Source organism: Hemibagrus wyckioides, linkage group LG20 (assembly GCF_019097595.1).
Source record: "Hemibagrus wyckioides isolate EC202008001 linkage group LG20, SWU_Hwy_1.0, whole genome shotgun sequence".
Classification (NCBI taxonomy): Eukaryota; Metazoa; Chordata; class Actinopteri; order Siluriformes; family Bagridae; genus Hemibagrus; species Hemibagrus wyckioides.
In genome coordinates this window covers 18,153,770-18,178,318 of record NC_080729.1, presented here as the reverse complement: position 1 = coordinate 18,178,318, position 24,549 = coordinate 18,153,770, and the positions used below count along the sequence as shown (strand labels likewise).

Genomic DNA, 24,549 nt, shown 5'->3' with positions numbered 1-24,549 from the left:
ACACACAGTCTCACACACACACACACTGTCACACACACACTGTCTCACACACACTGTCTCACACACACACACACACTGTCTCACACACACACACACACTGTCACACACACACACTGTCACACACACACACTGTCTCACACACACACACACTGTCTCACACACACACACTGTCTCACACACACACACTGTCTCACACACACACTGTCTCACACACACACTGTCTCACACACACACACACACACACTGTCTCACACACACACACACACACACACACACACACACACACACACACACACACACACACACACACACACACACACACACACACACACACACTGTCTCACACACACACACACACACACACTGTCTCACACACACACACACACACACACACTGTCTCACACACACACACACACACACACACACACTGTCTCACACACACACACACACACACACACACACACTGTCTCACACACACACACACTGTCACACACACACACTGTCACACACACACACACACACTGTCACACACACACACTGTCACACACACACACTGTCTCACACACACACTGTCTCACACACACACACTGTCTCACACACACACACACACACACACACTGTCTCACACACACACACACTGTCTCACACACACACACACTGTCTCACACACACACACACTGTCTCACACACACACACACTGTCTCACACACACACACACACACTCTCTCTCTCTCAACTCTCATAAAACTGAAAAAAATCTAGGCCCATATATGGGCATGATGGCTAACTCCTGGTCTTTTAGTATATCTAGTTACAGGTATAAAGTGAACTCTAACACTGCGGAGCTGCAATCGCACGACAGTGATGCAAAACAGACAAATACAAATTAGTAGCATTTATTTATTGCAAAAAAAAATCATCATACAAATATTAAAGTGTTATCCACCATGGAATGCAGTCAGGAACCATTCTTCAATAATTCAACAGTCGTTAAAAAAAAATGGTAAAAAATACAAAACTCCAATCCCGGCTGCAACTCCGCAGTAACATTACTCTCAGAATCTCACCACAAAGAGCTCGCGTCTCTCCATCGACACGCCGGTCTCACCGCTACGCCGGGGCGTGTCCGTGTACAACGAGACCTACGAAGTCTTCATCCAGACTTCAGTCTTCCTGTGCTAGTGTTACATGTTTCATGAACATCTCCCAAGTTTATATTATTCAGCTGGGAATTACGCCTCCTCCAATATGCTACCACTGAGGTATAAGAAAATGTTGTTTACAAAAAATAAAAAAATAAAATTAATTGCACAGCGGCCAAAAAAAAAAAAAAAAAAGTGTAATTAATTTAAATGAATTACAAGTGGTGTGAAAAAAAAAGAAAGAAAGAAAAAAATGTAAATTAATTTTAAATGCTGAAAAAAAAAAAAAAAGTACAGTGGGGAAAAAAATACAATCAATAAATTTATTTCAAATGGTGAAAAACTTTTTTATTAACATAATAATAATAAATAAAAAAAAAAATAAAAAAAATAAAAAAAAATATAGTGCCCCCAAAAAAAGAATTACATAAAAAAAACTTCATTTAAATTAATTTCAAATGGCGTAAAAAAAAAAAAAAAACAGTGGGAAAAAATTAAACAAACAAACAAAAAATTAACAAAAAAAAATACCCTTCATAGAACGGCCAAATCCTGATCTGAGGTCCATCTTGGTGCAGTGCAAACGTACCGCATGAGGTTTTTAGCAACCCATTTCCTGCCATGTTACCTTGTTTCTTTGTAGAGTAATAATGCTCAGTCAGTCAGGTGAGTCACCCGAAGTAGTTCCTGTGAGAATCATCTGTATATCAATCCCATAAATTAAACCAGTTAACCATCGGTGCTGTGTGCTTTAAAGCATCAGAATAATGCTTCATTCAAAAAAAACAAACACGACTCTACCTTCCTGTTAGTTGTGTAACTGAACATGACATCTTCCCTTAATGAAGTCAGGCTGTAACACTAAATAAATACACAGATCAGTTGCATCCTGTTACAGAAAATCTTCGTGTTTTTAAACTAGCTTGAACACAGATTCAGTCGCGAGTCCTTTTTCATCCCAGTGTGAAAAAAAACATCCATAAATCACCCAAGCTGCTCTGTGTGCGCGCGTTTGTGTGTGTGTGTGTGTGTGTGTGTGTGTGTGTGTATGTGTCCCCTCCCAAGCAGGGGTCCTGAGTTAGGGTCTCTTAGTTGAGGCGGGTGTGTGCATGTGTTAGTGTGTTTGTGAAAGCCTTTGTACCACACAGTCCCTTGTGGATGGATGGTTCAGCTTCCTCGGTGCGGTCAGTTGTTGAGCAGATACTCGCGCTCTGTCCCGGTCATCCTGCTCCGTGTTGCCAACACCTTAGCTTTATTAACAGACGGACCTGCAGACGAGAACGTTAGAGGTCAAAATATGCTCACACACACACACACCCCCCACCCCACATACACACACTCTCTCATATACGCAAACACTTTCTCACATACACTAATTATCCCTCTCACACTAACTCGCACTCACACACATTCTTTTTCTCTCTCTCTCTCACACACAAAGAATGTGAGTGTGTGTGTGTGTGTGTGTGTATCTTTCTCTGTCTCTCTCACACACACACACACACACTCGCATTCTTTCATTTTCTCTCTCTCTCTCACACACACACACACACACACACACACTCTCTCTCTCTCTCTCTCTCTCAGCAGGAGATGACAGACAGGGGCATTCGTACCTGCGTAACTCAGGAGCACTGGCAGGAAGATGAGGCCGTGAGCCGCTCCCAGCAGCACTATGGCTAAATACATGCGAAAGTAGAAGACCTGAAAGATCTGGGACTTGGAGAAAGCCAGGACGATGATTCCGCCAAATTTGGTTAACGTGATGCCGCTGAAGACCTGCAGACAGAGGACAAGCATTCGAGACGAGCGGCATTCTCAAAAGCGTTCACTCATGATAATCAGCACACAAACTCGAGTGGGGAATTTACAGATGAAAGAGGAACACCACCACAAAGCAAGTCTGAAGCTGAAAGACTGAGTGAGTGAAAGACAGAAAGTTACTGGCAGAAAGACAGAGGGCAGAACAGAGGGATGCTCTAGTAGTAGAGGTATGTATATTATAGCTTGAGAAAGCAGAGCAGTTTAAAGGGCAGTGCTGAGATTGATAAAAGCAGTTTAAAACATTAAGGATTTATAACAAACACTTTTTTTTGCCATTTCTTTTTCAACAGAAATCAATATGAAGAACTTCAGCTAATTTGAGCTTCTGTAAGAGGAACACTGCAACACTGATCAGTTCATAAAGCCAAAGCAGACTAATTTAGAACAAGCTGAAGGTCTGGTGCATGTAGCATGAATAATAATAATAAGAAGAAGAAGAAGAAGAAGAAGCGGCTTAAAGAGCAGAAGAGAATCTTTGCTTTGTCAATCCATCACACTTAAAGGAATTATGTATAAGATTAAATGATTAGGTTTAGATAGAAGAGACACTCACAGAGCTGCCCATGTGTGCCAGGGCCTCTTCAGCTCTCTCCACCCGCGTGGCCTTGGTACTGATGGAGAACGCCCTCACGATGTGACTGCAGAACTCCACCGATATACCACAGCTCTAAATAACAGAGAGAGAGAGAGACAAAGAGCGCATATTAAGTATTGTTTATTAGCCAAATATATAATATAATAGTAATACCCACTCTGAGAAATAAGCGTGTTCACTCTGCCTACCGGATAAAATACAGTAATTAAACTGTACTGAATTTTATTCTTTATTTACACGTGTACCATCCTGACTAAAATGCTGGCTTATGTTATTTATGTTACTAAAATATCTTTGTCTTTTTAAGGAATATCTATGTACATGACTATGCATAAAGATGTAAATGATCAGCACCCAACTATTCAGTACTTTATACCACAGCAAGCACGATTCTGTTAATATTAACATGAGCTAAATCGGCTAGCCTGCGAGGGTTAGCACGTAGTGTTCTGGGTTCAAGGGTGGCCTCAAATGAGGCCAATTCTACTACTGAGAAAGTCTCTGCTTTAAACAGAATGAATTGAAGACCTCAGAAATCATTAAACCACCTCACCTCTAAACAAATCCTTTACTCGGTACAATATTTAGGCTTTATTTCTCCCCCCCAAACTCACCATGACGAGGTTCACGAGTGACACAGCGTTGAGGCTGATGCCCCACAGCCACATGACCCCGAACATGTTGACCAGGATCATAGCGATCGTGAGCGAGACCAGGACGGCCGACCAGAGCTCGAAGCCCAGCAGCACGGTGCTGACCATGAAGATGGCCGCCAGAGACACGCAGAGGTTCAGCGCTGTGTCGTGGGCGATGGTGAGGTACTGCTCGTAGAACACGTAGAACACGCTGCACAGGCAGAGAGAAAAAGGAATCATGTTACAGCTTGCACTACAACGTGGTGCAATGAAAGGAATCCGCAAGGAATTCCACACTTATGGTTAACTAGGACCATGTCATAACAAGCAGCAACAGATACACCGACCAGGCATAACATTATGATCACCTGCCTAGTATTGTGTTGGTCCCCCTTTTGCTGCCAAAACAGCCCTGACCCGTCCTGCACTGTGTATTCTGACCCCTTTCTATCAGAACCAGCATTAACGTCTTTAGCAATTTGAGCAACAGTAGCTCGTCTGTTGGATCGGATCACACGGGCCAGCCTTCACTCCCCACGTGCATCAATGAACCTTAGTCGTCCATGACCTTGTCTCTGGTTCACCACTGTTCCTTCCTTGGACCACTTTTGATAGATACTGACCACTGCAGACCGGGAACACCCCACAAGAGCTGCAGTTTTGGAGATGCTCTGATCCAGTGGTCTAGCCATCACAATTTGGCCCTTCATCAAACTCAAAGCTCAAATCCTTACGCTTGTCCATTTTTCCTGCTTCTAACATCAACTTTGAGGACAAAATGTTCACTTGCTGCCTAATATATCCCACCCACTAACAGGTGCCATGATGAGGAGATCATCAGCGTTATTCACTTCAACTCTCAGTAGTCATAATGTTATGCCTGATCGGTGTATTAGTAAAATAATAGAGAAAACATTCAACACGGTTGCCAAATATAGAAAAAGATGCACTTGTTGCTTTTTCTCTCCCTCACCAAGGCAACAACCGATGTTTTATAACAACATGTGGCTTTTCCACAAAGCACAATATTTCAAGTCTTGCACAAATTTTACTATTCACAGCCGAAACTAGTAATCGGGGAAGACCTCTGAACATCATTACTGCAGAGAAAACGTTTTGAAAGTTCAAAACGAAACCAAAAAAATTCTCCATGCACTTGCTTAAATAATTTCTTGACAAAATCTAAGACATGCCAAGGCAATACACAGATATAGAATTATATTTAATAAATAAATAAAATAAATATAAATAAATAAATCAGCCTCTAAATAAAAAGAATTACGTTTCTTATACACAGTAACCATCACTATTTTAATGCTGAATACTTTTAAAATGTTGGATTTTAACACCAGTTGTAGTTTTTTTTATTCTGGAGTTTTTATACTAAAAGGTGCCTTAACCCATAATAACTAAGCTCCGCCCCCAGGATCTACAGTGGTCGGTATAGTTTCTAAAAAAAATGCCACGACTTGAAACGAATATTTCTGATCATTCTTAATATCTTCCTGGATATTTGTATAAGCAGGGGAGAAAAAATAAATAAATAAAATGCTTCCAATACACTAGTTTCGTGATCTCCTGTCTGCACTTACCTGTAAGGAAACACGCTGTCCGTCTTGTTGTCCATCCCCATGGAGAGTGAGATGTTTTTGGCCAGCTCTCGGGCCATCTTCATGGCGTCGATGTTGTCCGCAGACGTCTTCAGGATGGTGTGGTAGCTCATGAAATAAGTGGCTCCCACGTTGGTGTTGTTGTCCTTCAGCACTACAGCAGTGCTGTAGGCGGCATGACCACTGAGGAAGGACAGCGGGGATATTAACGCTCGCTTCAAACACATACAGGACTTCACTAATCTGATCAAATGTCTTTTTATGAGCCATTAGAATACAGAAGCACACTGGCATTTTCCCCTTGCCATCACAATGATGAGACCCAGAGGTTGTCTGGGCATCTTTAATGGATCTTTCACCTGGATATTTTGTACCTTTCATAGATTTAAATCTATCAACAGACTGCGACTGACACATTACACACTATTTAAAGAAACTCTGTTAACTTTATGCACTTTGTGTCTTACTGACCCTTTGCCACACTTGATGTTGGGGTTATCAGACAGGAACATTGGCAGGAACCTCATGAAGTCAGTGCCGTTAGGTCTCAGTTTGCCACTGGGAGTTGAAGGCCTGCAGTGCACGCAGGATGGATCCACCACTGACACACACACACACACACACACACACACACAGCAACTTGATAAGCAACACATAAGCTATACCTGGGCATGAAAGAAGTCAGACTAGACAAAGACAGACAAAAGCAGGCAGCCAATCAGGAGAAAGAGTCAAAGAGCCTGGCAAGAAAGTTGAAGGATTTAACTTTATTGTAGAATTTGCATCATTAGCTGGTTGTTTAGCTAGAGATCTCATGCTAATGACTAACGCAAAGTACGTGTCTGTTTTTAAGCTGAGAGCGAGTCCTCCAAGATGTCTCGGAGCTTGTGTGCTCACTAACCAGCTTGTGTCGAAAGTTTTTGTGCAGCTGGAAAACATCAGATAATTAAAACACACAGAGAACACAGTGGGTCAACCTCGAGGTCTTCTCTGTGCTGTGTTTTAGTTCGCTAGCAAGATTTGTGCCATTTTTCGGTGTTAAAGACACAGAAACAGGATTACGCCAGAGCTACTGAGAGTTTCAGTGAGACTGATGTCTCAAAATAGAGTAGTAGATGCAAATATCCTCAGTGTACTAGTTTGTCAGTATAGTGCTGATGTATTATTTATGTATTATGAAGACTGGAGTGATCTAATTTTAAAAATGTGCATTAATCCTTTCTCTCAGAGACAGAGCTGATCTTGCAGATTTAAGTTAAGAGCATTGTGAGGGTCTGAAGCACGCTACCCCTAAATTCAGCAAAAGATGCAATAATCACACAGATTCAGCTGTTCACTATGACCCCTGGCAGCTAGGTCCCGGGACGGTGTTGACTCAGTGGCTAATGGTTTACCTGAGGCGTTGCAAAAGGCTCCAGTAGAGTTGTAGTATCGGCAGCAGGAGGACTGCGGTTTCACCCAGTCAAAGTAGTCGTCCAACCACGAGGAGGGGGTCGTGCTTATCTTCGAGCTGTTACCACAGAGAGGTCAGCAGTGTTATCTCGGGTGTTAACTTTATCCCAGTTCGGATTGACGTTATTATAAACACATCTGGCCTTGATGGACAAATTGCTAAATAAATGTCTTCAAGTTTAATTTCACCCCAAAATGTTGTGCATCAGCCAAGAGAACTGAGATGTTTCAGCTTTGCTAAAGCACACACACACACACATTTCCAAGTGAATCAGCATTTCATCAGTATCTACTGAACGTGCTCTTGTTCCAAGGTTTCTACTGCACAAGCTCCAACATCTGACAATATAGTGACTTCTATTTTTGAGGAAAAAAAATGGTATTATATTTATATATATATATATATATATATATATATATATATATATATATATATATATATATATATATATATATATTTATATATATATATATATATATATACACACACACACACATACACACACCCAGTCACTGCTTCTGCATGACCGCTTGCTTCATATGTGTGTATGAAGCAATCCAACACCGGATTTTGTACAGCAGAGTCGTCGAAAAATTGGGGGAGGGTTAAAGCCGAAGCCGGCTGTGTAATTACAAAACAGCTTGATAAAAACAAGACACGAGACAGTGAGGAAATGAAACATGCGCTTCTCTCTTTTCGGGCAGCGTTACTACCATATGAACACGTTCCTGTGCGGCTAAAATTATGATTTTAATTGAAAGCAGTGTATCACAGGTGAATGGGGGATGACGGGTGTACACGAATTTGGAGGGGAAGAGAGAGAGTGTGTGTGTTTCACTCACCACTAAAACACCTGCTGTGGATTAAAATAGGTGTTAAAGTGGAAGTGCAACTGCTGTTTGAGTGACGCACGTCTCAAAGACAAAAAAAATAGCAGTTTCAGAGGTTTCTCGCCGTCGCTAAGACTTTACAAAACCGTGCGTGAATTGCCAGATGTTAAACGGCACGTTCGTCTTGGCTGATCCACTGCTTTTGGGCTGAGGTTTGTGGTGTGTAAATGTCATGAGTTGCTTGTTCTGACATGACGATTAAGCCATGATGATTCAAGGTCACTTACTAGTCACTAATCAGTGACGAAGTGTAGATTTGCTGCACGAGCGAGTCATTGTTGCAGCCCACGCCTCCACACATTTGGTTCTGTCCCTTCGAGGTGCGGTAATCGTGACCGTCCTTCACCACGAAGTAGACAGGAGGCCCCGTATGCAAGTATTTAGTCAGGTTTCCGAAGTAGTGCAAGACGAACGAGTCCTGCGTGACATGCAGAGCAGACAGAGCACGCTCTCAATCACATGAATGTGCAGCTATATATTTTTGTTAATGATGACAGGAATGTTCAGACTCACATCTGGCATGGACAGCTGTTGGTCGAGTCCAATGTCTACTTTGTCAGTGACGGCTATGCTGAACGAGAGCATTCCCACGAACACAGCCACCTTGAAAATATCGACCATTAATGACATATGACCAGTTTTTAGTATATAAAAAAATTTCAATGCAAAATGCTCCAGCTTCTATGAGAACACTATATTAGTCTTACCACCAGGGGGCGCACCCAATCCTTCAGAATAAAGGGAGCATAGATTTTCTTAAAGAAGCGATAGAGGATGCCGTCCTTATTCTCTTCCTGCCTGTCAGGCAGCTTGATGCAGCACAGGATGTCCAGTCGATTTCTCTAAAAGGCAATAATAAATAAATAAATATTTAAATTTAGCTTAATCTGCATAGCACCTTTCTGAATAAACATGGCTGCTGTACATTTTTGGAGAAAAGAACACCACGAGGACCTAAAATTGCGGTAACACGAATCATACTCTGAACACCAGGCCATGGACGCAGGGGCACTTCATACATCATGATGGTACAAAGAGTCAAGCAGACAGCAAGCAGAAGAACGGCGCATATGGAAGATCAGAGCTACAGCTGCGGCTAATTTGTTCAGGCTTGGGTTTGGAGAAAGGAGCAAGTAAATCAATTCGATTTGTCCAGATGAAAGAGCAGGAAGGAGTTTAACACTTTGGTGTTTACTCCATCACTTAACGTACAGTCTGCTCTAAACACACCTCAAGAGATAGAGGTGATTAAAAGACACGGCAGCGTTGTAAAGATTAAAGATTAAAGCTAATGATGTCAGTAATTCTAGAAAATGACTGGAGTTTTCCCGGAGCTACAAGGGGTCCAGATCTCTATGATTCTATCCATCACCGAGACTCTCACCTCTTGCCTCTTGATGTCCAAACCGAGCAAGGAGACAAAGCAGCTGATCTGCAACAGGAAGTCAATAAAGACAGCCAAGCCTGCAAACAGAGAGAACGTCCTCACGGCCGGCATGTGGGACAGAGCTCCTGCAGGGAAAGAGAGACGATGCAAAAGAAATGACAGACTGGTTAGAAAGAATCTTCTGTACATGTTTCTGTATAAATGCACAAACTAGCACCTTTAATGTGATTACAAATCAGATTCTAATTACAAGATTCTGTAGTTTATTAAATGGCATAATCCTCGTCCAGGGGTGTGTCTCAAATAGCTTGCTAGTTCAGTAGCTAGGGCACTGATCAGGGAGTAATTCTCTCTCTGTCTCTTTAGTACACTAAAATTTTCTCTCTGTTAAAATGTTCTTGTTCTTATGTTCTTTTACAGGAAACGACATCGTATTTCCTGTGCATGTCGGCTCAAAAAAAAAAGGGGGCGGAAAATCTGAACTCTCAGCTGACTTTTGTCTATAAATGCAAGTAGCTTGTTATCACTGTAGCTCTTAAACGTTCACTTAAACAATTTTTCATTTGCTATATAGCCTACTGCTGTCTAACTCAACTCATACACCGATCAGGCATAACATTATGACCAGCTGAAGTGAATAACACTGACCTCATCATGGCCCCTGTTAGTGGGTGGGATATATTAGGCAGCAAGTGAACATTTTGTCCTCAAAGTTGATGTGTTAGAAGCAGGCCAAATGGACAAGCGTAAGGATTTGAGCGAGTTTGACCACTCAATTGTGATGGCTAGACCACTGGATCAGAGCATCTCCAAAACTGCAGCTCTTGTGGGGTGTTCCCAGTCTGCAGTGGTCAGTATCTATCAAAAGTGGTCTAAGGAAGGAACAGTGGTGAACCGGTGACAGGGTCATGGGCGGCCAAGGCTCATTGATGCACGTGGGGGGTGAAGGCTGGCCCGTGTGATCCGATCCAACAGAAGAGCTACTGTTGCTCAGATTGCTGAAGACGTTTAGGCTGGTTCTGATAATAAGGAGTCAGAATACACAGTGCAGGACGGGTCAGGGCTGTTTTAGCAGCAAAAGGGGGACCAACACAATATTAGGTAGGTGGTCATAATGTTATGCCTGTTCAGTGCAAGTGTGTAATTCTATTTTTAAAAAAAAAAAAAAAAAAAAAAAAAAAAAAAAAAAAACACTCCACTAGATAGCCTATGCTCTGACATAATGCTCAATTTTTGCTATGTTTGCATTTAATGGGTTGTCATGTTGCTGGAGTCTTGTGTGAGCCAGGACACGATTTACGGACTCATAACCTAGTGAGCTAGAGAGCTGATTGAGCCACACCCCTGTAAAGATTTATTCTGAAGGAAGTAATTATCATGACTATAGAAGCGAGTGTGTGTAAAGGTGCCCCGCTTCATTCATGCTATGGATCAACCTGGAAAACGGGCAGATTTTCACCTAAGAAAAAAGCCACGGTCTCAGATAGAGAGGACAGGAATATGCTGGGAGCGATGTCCCCCAGGATACGGCCGATCTGCTGATGCAGCTCCTCATGCTCCAACCGCTCGTCTCTCTGTTGATGAAAAAGAGGAAACACAGCCAGGTTTACCACCAGAGTTCTCACTGCTGACGTCAATACAGCAACAGAAAAAATATTTTTCATTCAACTAACTTATGCTTATGATACATATACCAGTGTAGCGCAATACTGGAAGGTTCACCGACATCTTGTGATGTAGGAATGTCACCACAAAGGTGCCGTTTTCTTTTCCTGCCATTCTTTTATTCCAAAATATGCAAATATTTGTGGTGACAATTAAAAAGGAAGTTAAAGAATGATGTGGATCTAAAGGGTTAACATGAATACTCAAAACTGTGCATTTCAGGAATCATCCTGAAAACACACACACACACACACACACACACACACACAAAAGGTGAAAGAGGTCTATGATTTTAGAATTTTGTTCTTGTAGTGGTCGAGAAACGACTTCCCTTCTTCCGATATAGCCGCATTAAACACTGTGGCTGATAAATATTTTTGGGTACAGGAACGGAAAAGAAGAAGAGAAACACCCAAAGGTTGTGAGATCTACCGAGATCTACTACACTTCTCTAAAGCGACTGCGACTTCAAAAAGCATGTGATGGTTTCCACCTGGATAAATCTCTGAAGTGTCGCTGTTTAACCAGGATGAGAATTATCCATGTGGCTCCACAGGAACACTGACCTGGAAGGTCTGCACGATGATGAAGATGTTGTCCACTCCTACAGCCAGCACGAGGAAGGGTATGACCTCGATAACGATGAGGGTGAGGGGGATGCCGGCGTAGCTGAAGATTCCCAGAGAGCATGCAACTGAGCTTAGGACGATCAGGATGCCTGCGATTCCCAGAGAGATCTTCGAGTCCACCTGGAAAAAATTCGTAACAATGAATGAACATGACGCATGGAACCATCAGACGTGATTTGGTGCTTGACAGAAACACGATACTGCTGGAATCGTACCAGCAGGCTGTGGAAGCTCCTGATGTGGCCCAGAGCCAGGGAGATGTAGATGAACATGGTGGCGTAGCTGATCAGTACGGTGCAGACGTCGCTGTTGCTCTCTCGGTTGATCTCGTCCTCGATGCTGCGCTCTGAGTTGAAGGAGATTGTGAGGTCGGGGTTGCTGTAGTTTTTCAAAAAGGTAACGAATCTGAGAAAGCGGGGAAAAAAAAAGAAAATAAAAGAGGAACATGCAGGTTAAAGCGGGGACTGTGGTCACCCGGTGGTTTTTATTTGGTAGTAGTAACTGAAATCAAAGCACAGAGCTACTGAACTAATGAGACCTTGAACAAGACTTTGTTCCTCAAATAGAAGATATATATATATATATAATGTGTGTCATATTACTGCTATTTGACGTCATGGCTTAAATCTTCCAGGTTATTGGTACAAGTAATTAGAAGAAATAAAACCTTTAATCTGCATTATTTAATACAGAAAACAGTGTCTCACTTTAAGAGTTTAAAAATTTATATTGTATATAGTGCACAGATTACTGTATAGAAACACTCACTCTTTCTCCCAAGCGAGAGCTCGGCCCAGCTTATCTGTATCATTGAGGTAGTTATTCACAGGGAAGGTGATCACTAGAGCAGTGGCGTTGTTGTATGCTGTTCCTAAGGAGGGAAAAAGTCATAAGAAAAATATGTTTTATTTTATAAATAATTTGTTTACGTAGAATTTGGTTAAGTTTAAAAAAAAAAAAAAGATTCCACACAGTTCCTCCTGACCTTTGTAACCACCGAGGACCAGCCAGGGGAAGACAGGACCGCCAAAGGTGCCCATGCAGGGGTCGTGGAAATACCCTGTGTCATCCAGGGCTACTGGGGAACTAGAGCAAGACAGAGGTTGAAGAAATTAAGGTTCCGGTGTTTATAGAAATATTGCATCACACTGTAGCAGACAGTGGGCCTCATTAGATGACTGATCCAAAAGACAGATTATCAAAACATTTTGGGAAATGATTTGTACTGTTAATAAACATGAATCAGGCAAAAATGTCAAAGCACAGCATAAATTATTGCAGCACACAGACACAAAACTCCATAAAATGGATAAAGGATCTCCTAAGAGCAGAATCATCCAGTAATGCAGGGAATCATCTATACACAGCCTCCTTTAATAAGGATGCCATTACTTTTGTTCAAAATAAATAGCTAGACATTATTGTCTTAAATGATAAAAACCGTCAAGAACGAATCTATCAAGCTGTTAATAATAAAATGACAGAATTTCACAAAAATTATAATTATTATTAAATGGACTATTGGGTCTTTAACGTATTTGAACACTAGAGACAAAAATATGAAAAATAAAAATAAATAAATGAGCATACCTCACACAGTACATGAAGTGCGTGTGATAATCAAAGTACACATAAAACTTGTCACGGTAGATGTGGTCCAGAACTTCGTGGCTGTTCTGGAAGTAATTGAGCACGCTCAGAATGGTGCAGTTGTTGTTGTAAGGAGCCAGTGGAGATAGGCAGATGTCCTTCAGGGTCACCTTCTCTCCGTTATAGTCGGCCTCCAGGTGCTCAATGGCGGTCTGGAGATCCAGAATCTTAGTAGGAGAAGATTAGAACGTTATTCAACAGCAAACTTAAGTGGTTTCGATAAGCTGTGAAGCTACGCATCTGTTATGTAAGGACAATACCTGATGGAGCAGAGATATGTTCAGGATGGGAGCAAAAAGGATGTCGCCGGTCTGGCCCTCGAACTTGAACCAGTTGGTCCACGGCGTGGTGATGATGAGCTGCTCGGTGCGGAAGAACGGGCCGAAGTGCTCGTCGAAGTACTGCTTCTCCAACCTGGCGCGGCTGCGCGGGGCCGACCACAGCTCCACCGGGTCGCTGGTGATGCTCATGTTTCTCAAACCCAGGCAGCAGATGACCACGAACACGACGCTCACGGTGATCACCAGCAGAGGACAGCGCACACAGAACGAGCCCCAGCAGCTGAAGACCTGACGGAGGAAACTCTCGAAGCGCTCGCCTAAAGACTCGCAACACGTCACGTCACCTGAAATGAAATAAATGGACACTTTAACCGAGACTTCTTCTGCGATTTCTCCTTTCCTTTCATTAGAGGTAAGGAACAAAACATCTGGACATTCTGTTCTAGGGAAATAATCAACAACGGAGTTTTGTGGTCCAAACTCACGTGAACTCACATGAATGATTTCCTTTCAACAGAAAATTCTGAAGTGTTTTGTTCTTCAATGATTGTTTTTTTATGCAACACCAAATGACAGTTCACATTTTTTAAATCTGTTTATACATGTTGTGGAATGTCTGAAACAAGCTAGTTCATGTGATCGCTTATGTTATAGTGGCTATAAACAGTTATCCCTTCACAAGCCAAAACAAACAAAACAAAAAAAAAAAAACTAGTCCTGCAGCGAAGCACGTACTGACTGACACTGATAACTTGTTAATATATCAAAGATTATTATATTAAATTAGCTTTCAATTATATGTACTATATTACCAGTTAAATAGTGGTTACTATAGTAACTGTAAACTATACCTAGAGCTAGATAAGTAATCTATAAACAAAAGCAAGGGATTCACGTCACTATGGTTTAAACCATGAAGGTATGGATAACTTTAGTGACATGCAGCAGCGCTTACTCGGTGATCTGACGGGGTCTTTGTTCAGGGAAAGAGGGTCGTCTTGGATGGGGCCGTACTCCGACGTGATGTCCCTTTTCCTAGCATGAAAAGAAAAAGAAAGACGCCAAATTTATACAGACATTTTTTGTGTGTTCATCATTTCCCACCTGAAGTTTCAGACAGCTTGGGGACAGATTGTTTAATTCCTCCTATGTGGCTCAAAAGGAAGTGCAAAAGCTTTCTGACATGTTAAAACACCTTGGGTGTTTGTATTTGGAACATGAATGTGATCAGACCTCATCACCACGACTCACACCTGTATTTCTCCTCACCTGAAGCACCAGGCCAAAACCAGCATGCCGATGAAGACTAGGAGAAAGGCCACGTAGGAGAGCCACATGATGACGCACATGGCGTCGTAGCCAAAAATGGTCCACGGAGGAGGGATGGGCGGAGGGACGGGCGCGGGTCCGCAGGCTGCACTGCAGTCCTGACAGGAGCACGGCGCCGAGCCGTCGTCCAGAGACTCGGTGCAGCCAAACGTGTGGTTGTTCATGAAGGACATGCCAGAAGGCGGAGCACCTGGAGACGTGATCGAAAACAGAAACGATCATGAAGTAACTGTTCGAATCACAATGATTTGTAACATTTCCTCAGGTGTCACTGTACCTGAGAAGACGGGATCGATGGAGAAGGGAACCTGGCCGTTGTTGGTGTCAAACATGTACTGGATCCAGTTAGTGGGGGTGCAGATACTGGCGTCTCGGCCACACAGCAAACTAAGAGCCTTGACGTTGCTGGATGGAGCCTGGACGTCCGCACACGCATTATACATAGCTAGGAAAATAAATAAAAAGGTGGTTCAATTAGATTAACTTGTACCATTAGATTTGATAGTCTGTCAATTCTCATAAAACTCAATGGCTGCGTTTACATTTACAATTAATATTATCAACTATTCCAAATTCTTAGCACGTTTCAGATAAATCCCGTGAATCCTCACCGTTAGCGAAGTCCTGGCTGATGTAGTACGAGAGCTCGACGACGTTGGTGCTGTTGTCGACGGGGTCGGCCGAGAACTGGGTGGCGTTGAGGAACTCGCTCTGCCATGGGCCGCAGGTCAGCTCGCAGAACAGGGTCATGAAGTTGAAGAAACATGCTGGACACCTGACAGGGGAATAAAAAACAAATCAGCTGGAGCACAAAGGACAGAAATCTGTCACTAAACCTCAAACAGGTCACGAGAGTGACATAAAGACGAGCCAGGGACCGTTTCAGAGGAGGTGATGACCTATACAAATAATAAAAAGTGTATCTAAACCTGGACAGGTATTGTAGAGGGATCTGGATGTTGCCTTTGAGTGTACGGAGTTGCTGAGTGTCGCAGCAGACCTTCTGGTCACCGTAGGCCAAACCTGGGCACAGTTCCTGCACACAAGAGTAAAAAAAAAAAAAAGTCAGATAAGAGTTTAGGCAAAAGAAAACAAAAAAACTGAACATTGCTGGTGAATCATAAACCACTGCTACATTCAGAAATACTGAAAGCCACAGTTTTAGTTGCTTGCAGTACTTCTGGGTTTATCTTCTAAAAAAAAAGAAGAAAATTTTAAATACCAATAAGAGATCTTGTCCTTCTTTAGGCAGGGGTTTAGGAGGTCCGGTGTAGTTACAGTTATATTTCTTGTCTGGGAGGAGAGTCGAGTTGCCGCATTCTCCATACCAGATACAGTGCTGCGCCTCGGCCTGGAGAGAGAGAGAGAGAGAGAGAGAGAGAGAGACCAATACGGTCAGGGAAAGAGAAACAGACACAGAAAGAGAGAGAAAAAGAGATAGACAGAGGAGAGGGCAAAGAGAGGGAGAGGTAGAGGGAGGGGGAGAGAGGGAGAGAGAGAAACAGACAGACAGACCGATAGAGAGAGAGAGAGAGAGAGAGAGAGAAAGACAGACAGAGAGAGAGAGAGAGAGAGAGAGAGAGAGAGAGAGAGACACACAGACAGACAGACAAAGAGAGAGAGAGAGAGAGAGAGAGCGAGCGCATGACACATGTGATGTGTGACAGCAGACAGCGTGTTAACACACACACTAATACTGTACATGAGGACGAGACTGAACACTTGTTAGAGATCTGAGATCTGGGTAGAAGGGGGGGGGGGGGAACCAAAAGTACAGAAATACCATGCAAAGCCTGTGTGTGTGTTTGTCTGGTTTTGTATCTTGTAGGTCTACAGCTCTATGGCAGTAGCTACAGGACACACCTAGCCATGTGTGGGGTTTTTGGTTTCCAGTTCCTCTTTGAAAATCTCACCTTCATCATACTGTACTTATAAGACTCAAAACAAAAGAAAACAATGGTCCTTATGTGGAAATCTGTGCATTTTACATGAAAACACAGTCATGAGCTACACAAATTTAACTCATTACACAAAAAACCCCTGAGAAAGATTGCGGAAGATAACCTTTGGAAGTAGAACTGAATTTAAAAATAAGGGGAAATAAATATTGGGACTTCTTGTTGTTGTTAAAAATTCATCCAGGGTTCTCTCAAATCACTCGCACACAAAAACGTTGACGACGTTGCCAATGTTTTACACAATCATGGTGAAGATGGAAGGAGCTTCCTACATTTCTGAGGCTTAACACAACTGGAAAAAAGGTAGAAAGACGTTAAACATCACTAACAGGATGAATGGTTTGATGATATGCAAGTGGAAAGGTCATGGAAGCTAAACTAAAGATCCCTCAGACAGGTTAAGGCTTGGCAACACACGCTCTCAGACTAATGATGAAGAAATTAAAAGTCACTGCAGTGTGACCTGAAAGCAGCGGGAGCTTCTGAAATGAAAAATGATAAATAATCTTTGGGTTTGTCGTGTTTGGAGAAAGAAGGGTTGTGTGTAGATCATGATGGGAGCGTCATGGTTGGAGGCGCTTCTGTGAAAATTCTGCGGTACTGAAACATCAGACCCCGGCATAAATGGAAACATGTATACTGTATAAACTACGCATATGGAAAACCCAATAGATCAGGGGTGTCCAGTCTTATCCACAGAGGGCCGGTGTGGGTGCAGGTTTTCATTCCAACTAAGCAGGAGCTACAACTGAATCCACCAGTTTAATCAACTGATCTTGGCTTTCAGTAGACTCAGGTATAGCTTCTGCTCGGTTCTAATGAAAACAACCGATGCAATAGATGAAGCATTAATACATGTAAGAGGACAGAAGATCTGTTAGATCTACAAGATCTGCTCTGTCGCTGCATTGAAGCATGAAGCTTTTACACTTTCACAGCAAAGTACTAATCTGGGCCATTTGCACTAATGTTGGTCATTTGTGACGTCAAAAGTATTAAATGTAGGTTACTTGTGACGTCAAAAGAAATAATGTTGCTCATTTGTGAGGTCAAAAGTACTAATTCTGGTCATTTGTGACATCAAAAGCACTAATGTTGATCATTTTTTACATCAAAAGCAATACATCTGGTTATTTGTGAAGTCAAAAGCACTATTGCTGGTCATTTGTGAGGTCAAAAGCAATAATTCTGGTCATTTGTGACATCAAAAGCAATAATTCTGGTCATTTGTGACATCAAAAGCAATAATTCTGGTTATATGATGTCAAAAGAACTAATGTTGATCATTTGTGACATCAACAGTACTAATTCTGGTCATTTGTGATGCCAACATCACTAATGTTGGTCATTTGTGACATCAAAAGCATTAATACTGGTAATTTGGGACATCAAAAGCAGTAATATTCGTAATTGGTGACATCAAAAGCAATAATTTGGGATGTCAAAAGCACTAATGTTGATAATTTGGGACATCAAAAGTATTAAATATTGGTCACTTGTGATGTCAGAAGTACTGATGTGGGTCATTAGTAACATGCAAAACATCAATATTGGTCATTGGAGACATCAAAAGCATTAATGCTGGTCACTTGTGACATCAAAAGCACTAATGCTGGCCATTTATAATGTCAAAAGTATAACATGTTTGTCACTTGTGATGTCAGAAGTACTGCTGTTGGTCATTAGTGATGTGAAACTACTTTTAAAATCTCTTCTCATGCTGACCAACACATTCATTAGACCATGGCTCACATCAGAAGTGATATTTTCCCTCACCACATATACAAGAGAAGAAAACTCTCAGCACTCTGATCACAGAGAACACACACACAGCTTCTGTCTTTCACGCACTGTGTTCATGTGATTGGCATTTTGAAAGAGAAAGCCGGCCTGATGAAATAGTAACTGGTGATTATGTGATGTTCGAATGCTGACCTCAAAACCAAACAGGAGGCCAATGACCGACACGCGCTTCCTTCCTTAGCCTCGGCTCGGCGTCGAGGCAAACCAGCGCGGCAGCGGTGCATTTAAAGAACAGGATTAAAGTCTGAAAAAGTGTATTGTGACGTCATTTATCAGGAGATACTCCATCGTCACGCCACTGCCCCGCCTTGCCCCGGAGTCATGGTGAAATTTGAGCAGGGTGCGTTCCCTGAGCGGTTTCGCCAGTCCTGCAGCTTTATGGCTCTTTGGAAAAGCTGGAATTTCTTTCAGTTTAGCTTTCTATAAAGTTGCTGATGACAAAAAGTGTGTGACTGACCAACAGTGTGACTCGGACCTAACCTGCCTTCAGCTGACCGGCTGTAAATGTGAAGATTAGCCAGGGCATGTAAAGAGAAGTGACACTCCTGAAGCTCTCGGCCTGCAGCTGACTCGGCTAGAGAAGAGGATTTGAATTTGCAGAGTTCTGCATGATCTCAGGCTGGACATGTGACTGGACTTTCACACTAAATTAAACACCCTGGCAGTCACTGAAAGCGGTTCTGTCAACTCATGCTTTTCCACTTCTATAACCGTGTCAGCGTCACTCCACTCACTCTCTCTGACTTTATCTGTCTGTCTGTCTGTCTGTCTCTCTGTTTGCCTATTTATATCTCTATATATATTTATATCTGTCTCACTGCCTGTCTCTGTCTTTTTATCTGTCTCACTGTCTGTTTATCAGTCTGTCTCTCTACCTGTATGACTCTGCCCGTCTGTCTCTCTCTCTTTATCTGTCTCACTTTCTGTTTATCAGTCTGACTCTCTGCCTGTATAACTCTGTCCATTTGTCTGTCTTTCTTTCTTTTTATCTGTCTGACTCCCTGTTTATCAGTCTGACTCTCTGCCTGTATTACTTTCTGTCCGTCTGTTTACCTGTCTCTCTGTCTTTATCTGTCTGACTCCCTGTTTATCAGTCTGACTCTCTGCCTGTATTACTTTCTGTCCGTCTGTTTACCTGTCTCTGTCCTTTTATCTGTCTCACTGCCTGTTTATCAGTCTCTCTCTCTACCTGTATGACTCTCTGTTTGTCTCTCTCTCTTTCTTTTTATCTGTCTCACTGTCGCCTGATCAGTTTCTCTCTCTGTCTCCCTACTGGTCTAAAAATTGTATCGAAACTTCTTTTACCGGGTCAGTTTCACTCCACTAACTGTCTCTCTGTCTAAGTTTATTTGTCTGTCTCTGTCTATTCATCTGTCTGTCTGTCTCTCTGCCTCTATGTCTGTCTGTTTAACTATCTGTCAGTCTCTCTGCTTGTCTCTCCCTGTCTTTCTGTCTGTTTATCAGTCTATCTCTCAGTCTGTCTAAATGTCTCTGTCTACCTACCTGTCTAAAAATTCCTAAAAATCTGCAATCTGATTGGTCAGGAGTCACTGAAACCAGTTCTGCCAACTCATGCTTTTCCACTTCTTTAACCGGGTCAGCTTCACTCCACTCACAGCCTGTCTCTCTGTTTGTTTATCTGTCTGTCTCTCCATCTGCTTATCTCTCTCTCTCTCTCTCTCTCTCTCTCTCTCTCCATTTATCTGTCTGTCTATCAGTCTAATATCTGATTAGTCAGGAGTCAATAAAAGCGGTTTTGTCAATTCATTCTTTTCCACTTCTTTAACCAGGTCAGCTTCACACCACTAACTGTCTCTCGGTCAGTCTGTTTAACTGTCTCTCTATCCGTCTGTCTGTTTTTCTGTCTCTCCCTAAATGTCTCTCTGTCCGTCTGTCTATCAATCCCTCTGTCTTTCTACATACCTCTCTAAAATCTGATTGGTCCGTGTTTGTACATTATTTCTGCATACAAACAAGTAAGCTATTGTTTCTGTGGTAACGACTCATACCCAGAGACTCCACATAATCTCATACTAATATAAAAAACAACAAAAAAAACATTATGTATAATTGTTGATGTGGTGATGGTTTTTTGTTTGGAAACAATTATTTAGAGAAGTCGTCGGATTTATTTATGAGCGTTTTCAAAGAGTCAAAGTTTCCCAGCTGAGATAAGAGAGACAGAGAAAGAGGAGAGACACAGAGACACAGAGAGAGAGAGAGAGAGAGAGAGAGAGAGAGAGAGAGAGAGAGAGAGAGAGCGAGAGCGAGGCTAGTGAGGAAATGACTCTCATCACAGCCACAGCGTAGGTGCGAACAGGAACTAACTTGTCTTTCACTCAGATGTTCCAAAACATTAACTCTAAAATATTTAAAAGCATGCGACAATGACATTCAGGAACAAAACCAGACATTATCATCATTTTGCAAATCTCGGTGGTTTACGCGGAATAACACGCTCCCCTGAAAATAACCTACTTTTGTTATTGGATATGTTTTTGTTGCTATAGTAACGATTTAAACAGGACAGACGCTCCAGATTACCCTGAACAAAATGCCTGTCCTGTCCCTGTTTGTACGCCAAAGAGGATTTTTGCCACACAAGCTCATTATCATATTATCAAGCTCATCTGTCTAAACGTCTCGCTCGTCATGCTGCTGCTTGCTGGTGTGGTGTGGTGTGATGAGGAGGTAACCGATCAACTTGGTCAAAACTGGACAGTCTGTCAATCCTGGTCCATAGTTCACAGAGACCCACACAAGCATGTGCTTCAGACAGCAGCTTCGTTTGGGAAAGATCTGCTCTCAAACTCGAAAGATAAGAACACAAGCGTCGCTGACTGACTCTTGACTCTGTAAGCGTGTGATGACCTGAGTCAGAGAATGATGAAACACCGAGCCGGCTTCAAGGATCTCCACCCAATGCTCACAGATTTGGTGACTAATTCGGGTTCGTCTCCGGAATCAAAGAGAAAGAAGAACTACTCGTAATTTTAGCAAATGCAGAGAAAGAGCAGGGGGATTATACCATTTTATCAAGACGGTCATGTGAGTCAGATAGTAAGCAACAAACAACAAACTATCCAGAAAAGCGTTTAGGGACTGTGGACAACACACACTTGCTTTAAAGAAGCAACTGATAAAATCTTTTACACAAAGATGAACTTTCTATCAGTTATGTAATTAGGTATTATGTTAAAAAATCTGCTTATATTAACAAATCCCTTCCTACAGGATCTACACCACGCTACATGGTGTCCATAGGAGCTCAAGGCAAACATAAACAAAAATTCCGGCCCTGAAAATTTTCCCAAAGTTTTCCAAACGCGTTTCCTGACTCACTTAGCCACTTGAGGTCGTAGCTTATTTGAGCTGATTTTAATGGATGTCCTAAACATCCTCCAGGTTATTAGTATACGAAATAATAAATAAATGAATTACGAAAAATAATAATAATTTTGTATGTAACCTTTAATACACGCCCGGATCCCAAACCCACCAAAGCTAACCCTTTAGCTAAGAGTGGGTACATATTTCTTTCACGTGCTACTTCCGTTATAAAAATATAACGTCTTAATGTTACCTATACATTAAAAATAAACCTTATAGATGTTTATTTATATTATTATTCCAGATAAGAAGCTAACAAGGCTAATAAAGCGAGCTGTCCCAGTCTAAACTGCGAGCAAGTTTTAGCCAGCGCGCGCAGCTGACTTATTATATGATATCCGGCGGCGAATTAAAAGCCGTACGAGAATACACCACAAACTCACCTGTCGCGTCTCGGAGAGTAAGATTAGAACTCCTAAAAGCCCCAAAATGGAGCTTATTTTCGTAAGAGTCATTCTTTCTGCCCTCCTGCGCTGCAGCTTACACCAGGCAGCTCTGAGAACTAGAGCGCCACTCGCTTCTGTTATCATCTGTCAGTACGCAAACACGGCGCGCACTGCGCATGCGCCAACATTCCAGGCGAGTGAGCGAGGTCGGCGCATGCGCACTGTGGATCGTTTATTGAATCTATTCATTATAAAGAGGATCAATTAATACGTTTTATTTTATTATTTTTTTGGTTGAAATCGGAAGTTTTTATTATTATTGTTATTATTATACTCCTTTGAACCTTGTGATAAATCCTGTTTAATTTGTATGACATCACTGATTTCGAATAAAAATCAACTCATTCATGAAAAGACGTCAGAGGTCACAGAGAGGGAGGATAGCTGGGCAGAGATCATGTGATTGTGGGGGGTCAGAAGATTTGTTTTGGATAAACAAGATGTGCTGAGTGAGAAATAAGAAGGAATAAAAGACTTTCTGGCAGACGAACTGAGTGTTGTATAGTATTTATATGTTGTATTGGTCATGCCTTTGACTACCAACTACTACTACTACTACTACTACTACTAATAATAATAATGCACCTTATACCACTTCAATAGCTGCTACTATTACTGCTATCATTGTTATTATTAGTATGATTGCTGTTGTTTCTGTATTTCTTGTGATGTGCACTGGAATACTAAGCATATTTATGGTTCCCTTTATTATCACTTAAGACATATACTCTGTGAACTATTCTCTAAACAGGCAACTAGACGTTATTTATAACTCTACATCTTGGTTTTCTAGGGATTTTCCCTTCTTGAATTTTAAGCATGATTATAAAGCTGTAAAATAATAAATCTCTGCTGCCCCCTAGTGTTCATTTGTATTAACTACAGTGTGAGTGTATAGTAATGTTTTCCTGGACCGCTAAACATATTTGTGGTTTCTCTTTTCTTTATTATTTTTTAATGTGATATACTCTCTGTGACTACTTCTCCTCCCGTTCTATGAACAGGTAATTAAATGTTATTTGCAACACTACAGCTTGCTTATCTGGGTATTTTCCCTTCCTGACTTAAACATGATTATAAAGCGCTAAAAATATATCTCTTCTGCCCCCTAGTGTTCATTTGTATTAATTACACAGTGGTCGACGCTCTAAGTGTTTAGTAATACACGAAATTGCCAAAAGTTTTGGGACATCTGCCTTCACATGCACATGAATGTAGTATAGATTTGTCCCGCCCTTTGCAGCTACAGCAGCTTCAACTCTTCTGGGAAGGCTTTCCACAAGGTTTAGGGGTGTGTTATGGGAAATTTTGACCATTCCTCTAGAAGAGCGTTTGTGAGGTCAGGCACTGATGTAAGACGAGAAGGCCTGTCTTGCAGTCTCCACTCTAATTCATCCCAAAGGTGTTCTATGGGGTTGAGGCCAGGACTCTGTGCAGGCCATTCAAGTTCCTCCACCCCAAACTCTCTCATCCATGTCTTTATGGACCTTGCTTTGGTCACTGGTGTACAGTCATGTTGGAACAGGAAGGGGTCATCCCCAAACTGTTCCCACAAAGAGCATGAAATTGTCCAAAATGTCTTGGTATGAAGCTGAAGCATTAAGAGTTCCTTTCACTGGAACTAAGGAGCCGAGCCCAACCCCTGAAAAACAACACCTGAATTCAGTGATTTGGAGGGGTGTCCCAAAACTTTTGGCAACAGTGTATTTTCCTATTTAACTCAAATAGAGCAAATAATTCAATTCATAACACACAAACACACACACACACACACAGAAGCTGAAAAATCTCTATTTTTATGTAGATGAGGATCCATCTACATCCATTAATCTTTATGAATCATTAGTACAGTTTTATAAATT

At 41.9% G+C, this 24,549-nt stretch overlaps 1 protein-coding gene across 1 annotated transcript; it reads right to left on the bottom strand.

Annotated features, from left to right (window-relative positions):
* Positions 1-1,478: 1,478 nt before the first annotated feature.
* On the bottom strand, positions 1,479-22,775 carry npc1 (Niemann-Pick disease, type C1). Its single transcript, XM_058418135.1, has 25 exons — positions 22,625-22,775; positions 16,313-16,441; positions 16,020-16,126; positions 15,702-15,865; positions 15,368-15,535; positions 15,031-15,280; positions 14,717-14,796; positions 13,741-14,105; positions 13,421-13,647; positions 12,816-12,916; positions 12,599-12,701; positions 12,046-12,235; positions 11,768-11,950; positions 10,996-11,110; positions 9,534-9,661; positions 8,857-8,991; positions 8,663-8,752; positions 8,377-8,567; positions 7,201-7,316; positions 6,278-6,407; positions 5,789-5,989; positions 4,176-4,407; positions 3,520-3,633; positions 2,759-2,921; positions 1,479-2,410 (listed from the first exon to the last, which is right to left on the bottom strand). The coding sequence occupies exons 1-25, from the start codon at positions 22,769-22,771 to the stop codon at positions 2,328-2,330; spliced, it is 3,912 nt and encodes a 1,303-aa protein (XP_058274118.1). The 5' UTR covers positions 22,772-22,775; the 3' UTR covers positions 1,479-2,327.
* Between the last annotated feature and the right edge of the window lie 1,774 nt (positions 22,776-24,549).

Bases quoted from the DNA above. Each gene is read 5' to 3' on its own strand.
- npc1 (XM_058418135.1), bottom strand. From the start codon at position 22,771: ATGATAACAGAAGCGAGTGGCGCTCTAGTTCTCAGAGCTGCCTGGTGT. The intron at 11,951-12,045 runs GTACGATTCCAG...AATTTTTTCCAG, and splicing joins GGAGCTTCCACAGCCTGCTG to GTGGACTCGAAGATCTCTCT. The intron at 7,317-8,376 runs GTAAGTGACCTT...CTGTGGTAACAG, and splicing joins TCGTCACTGATTAGTGACTA to CTCGAAGATAAGCACGACCC.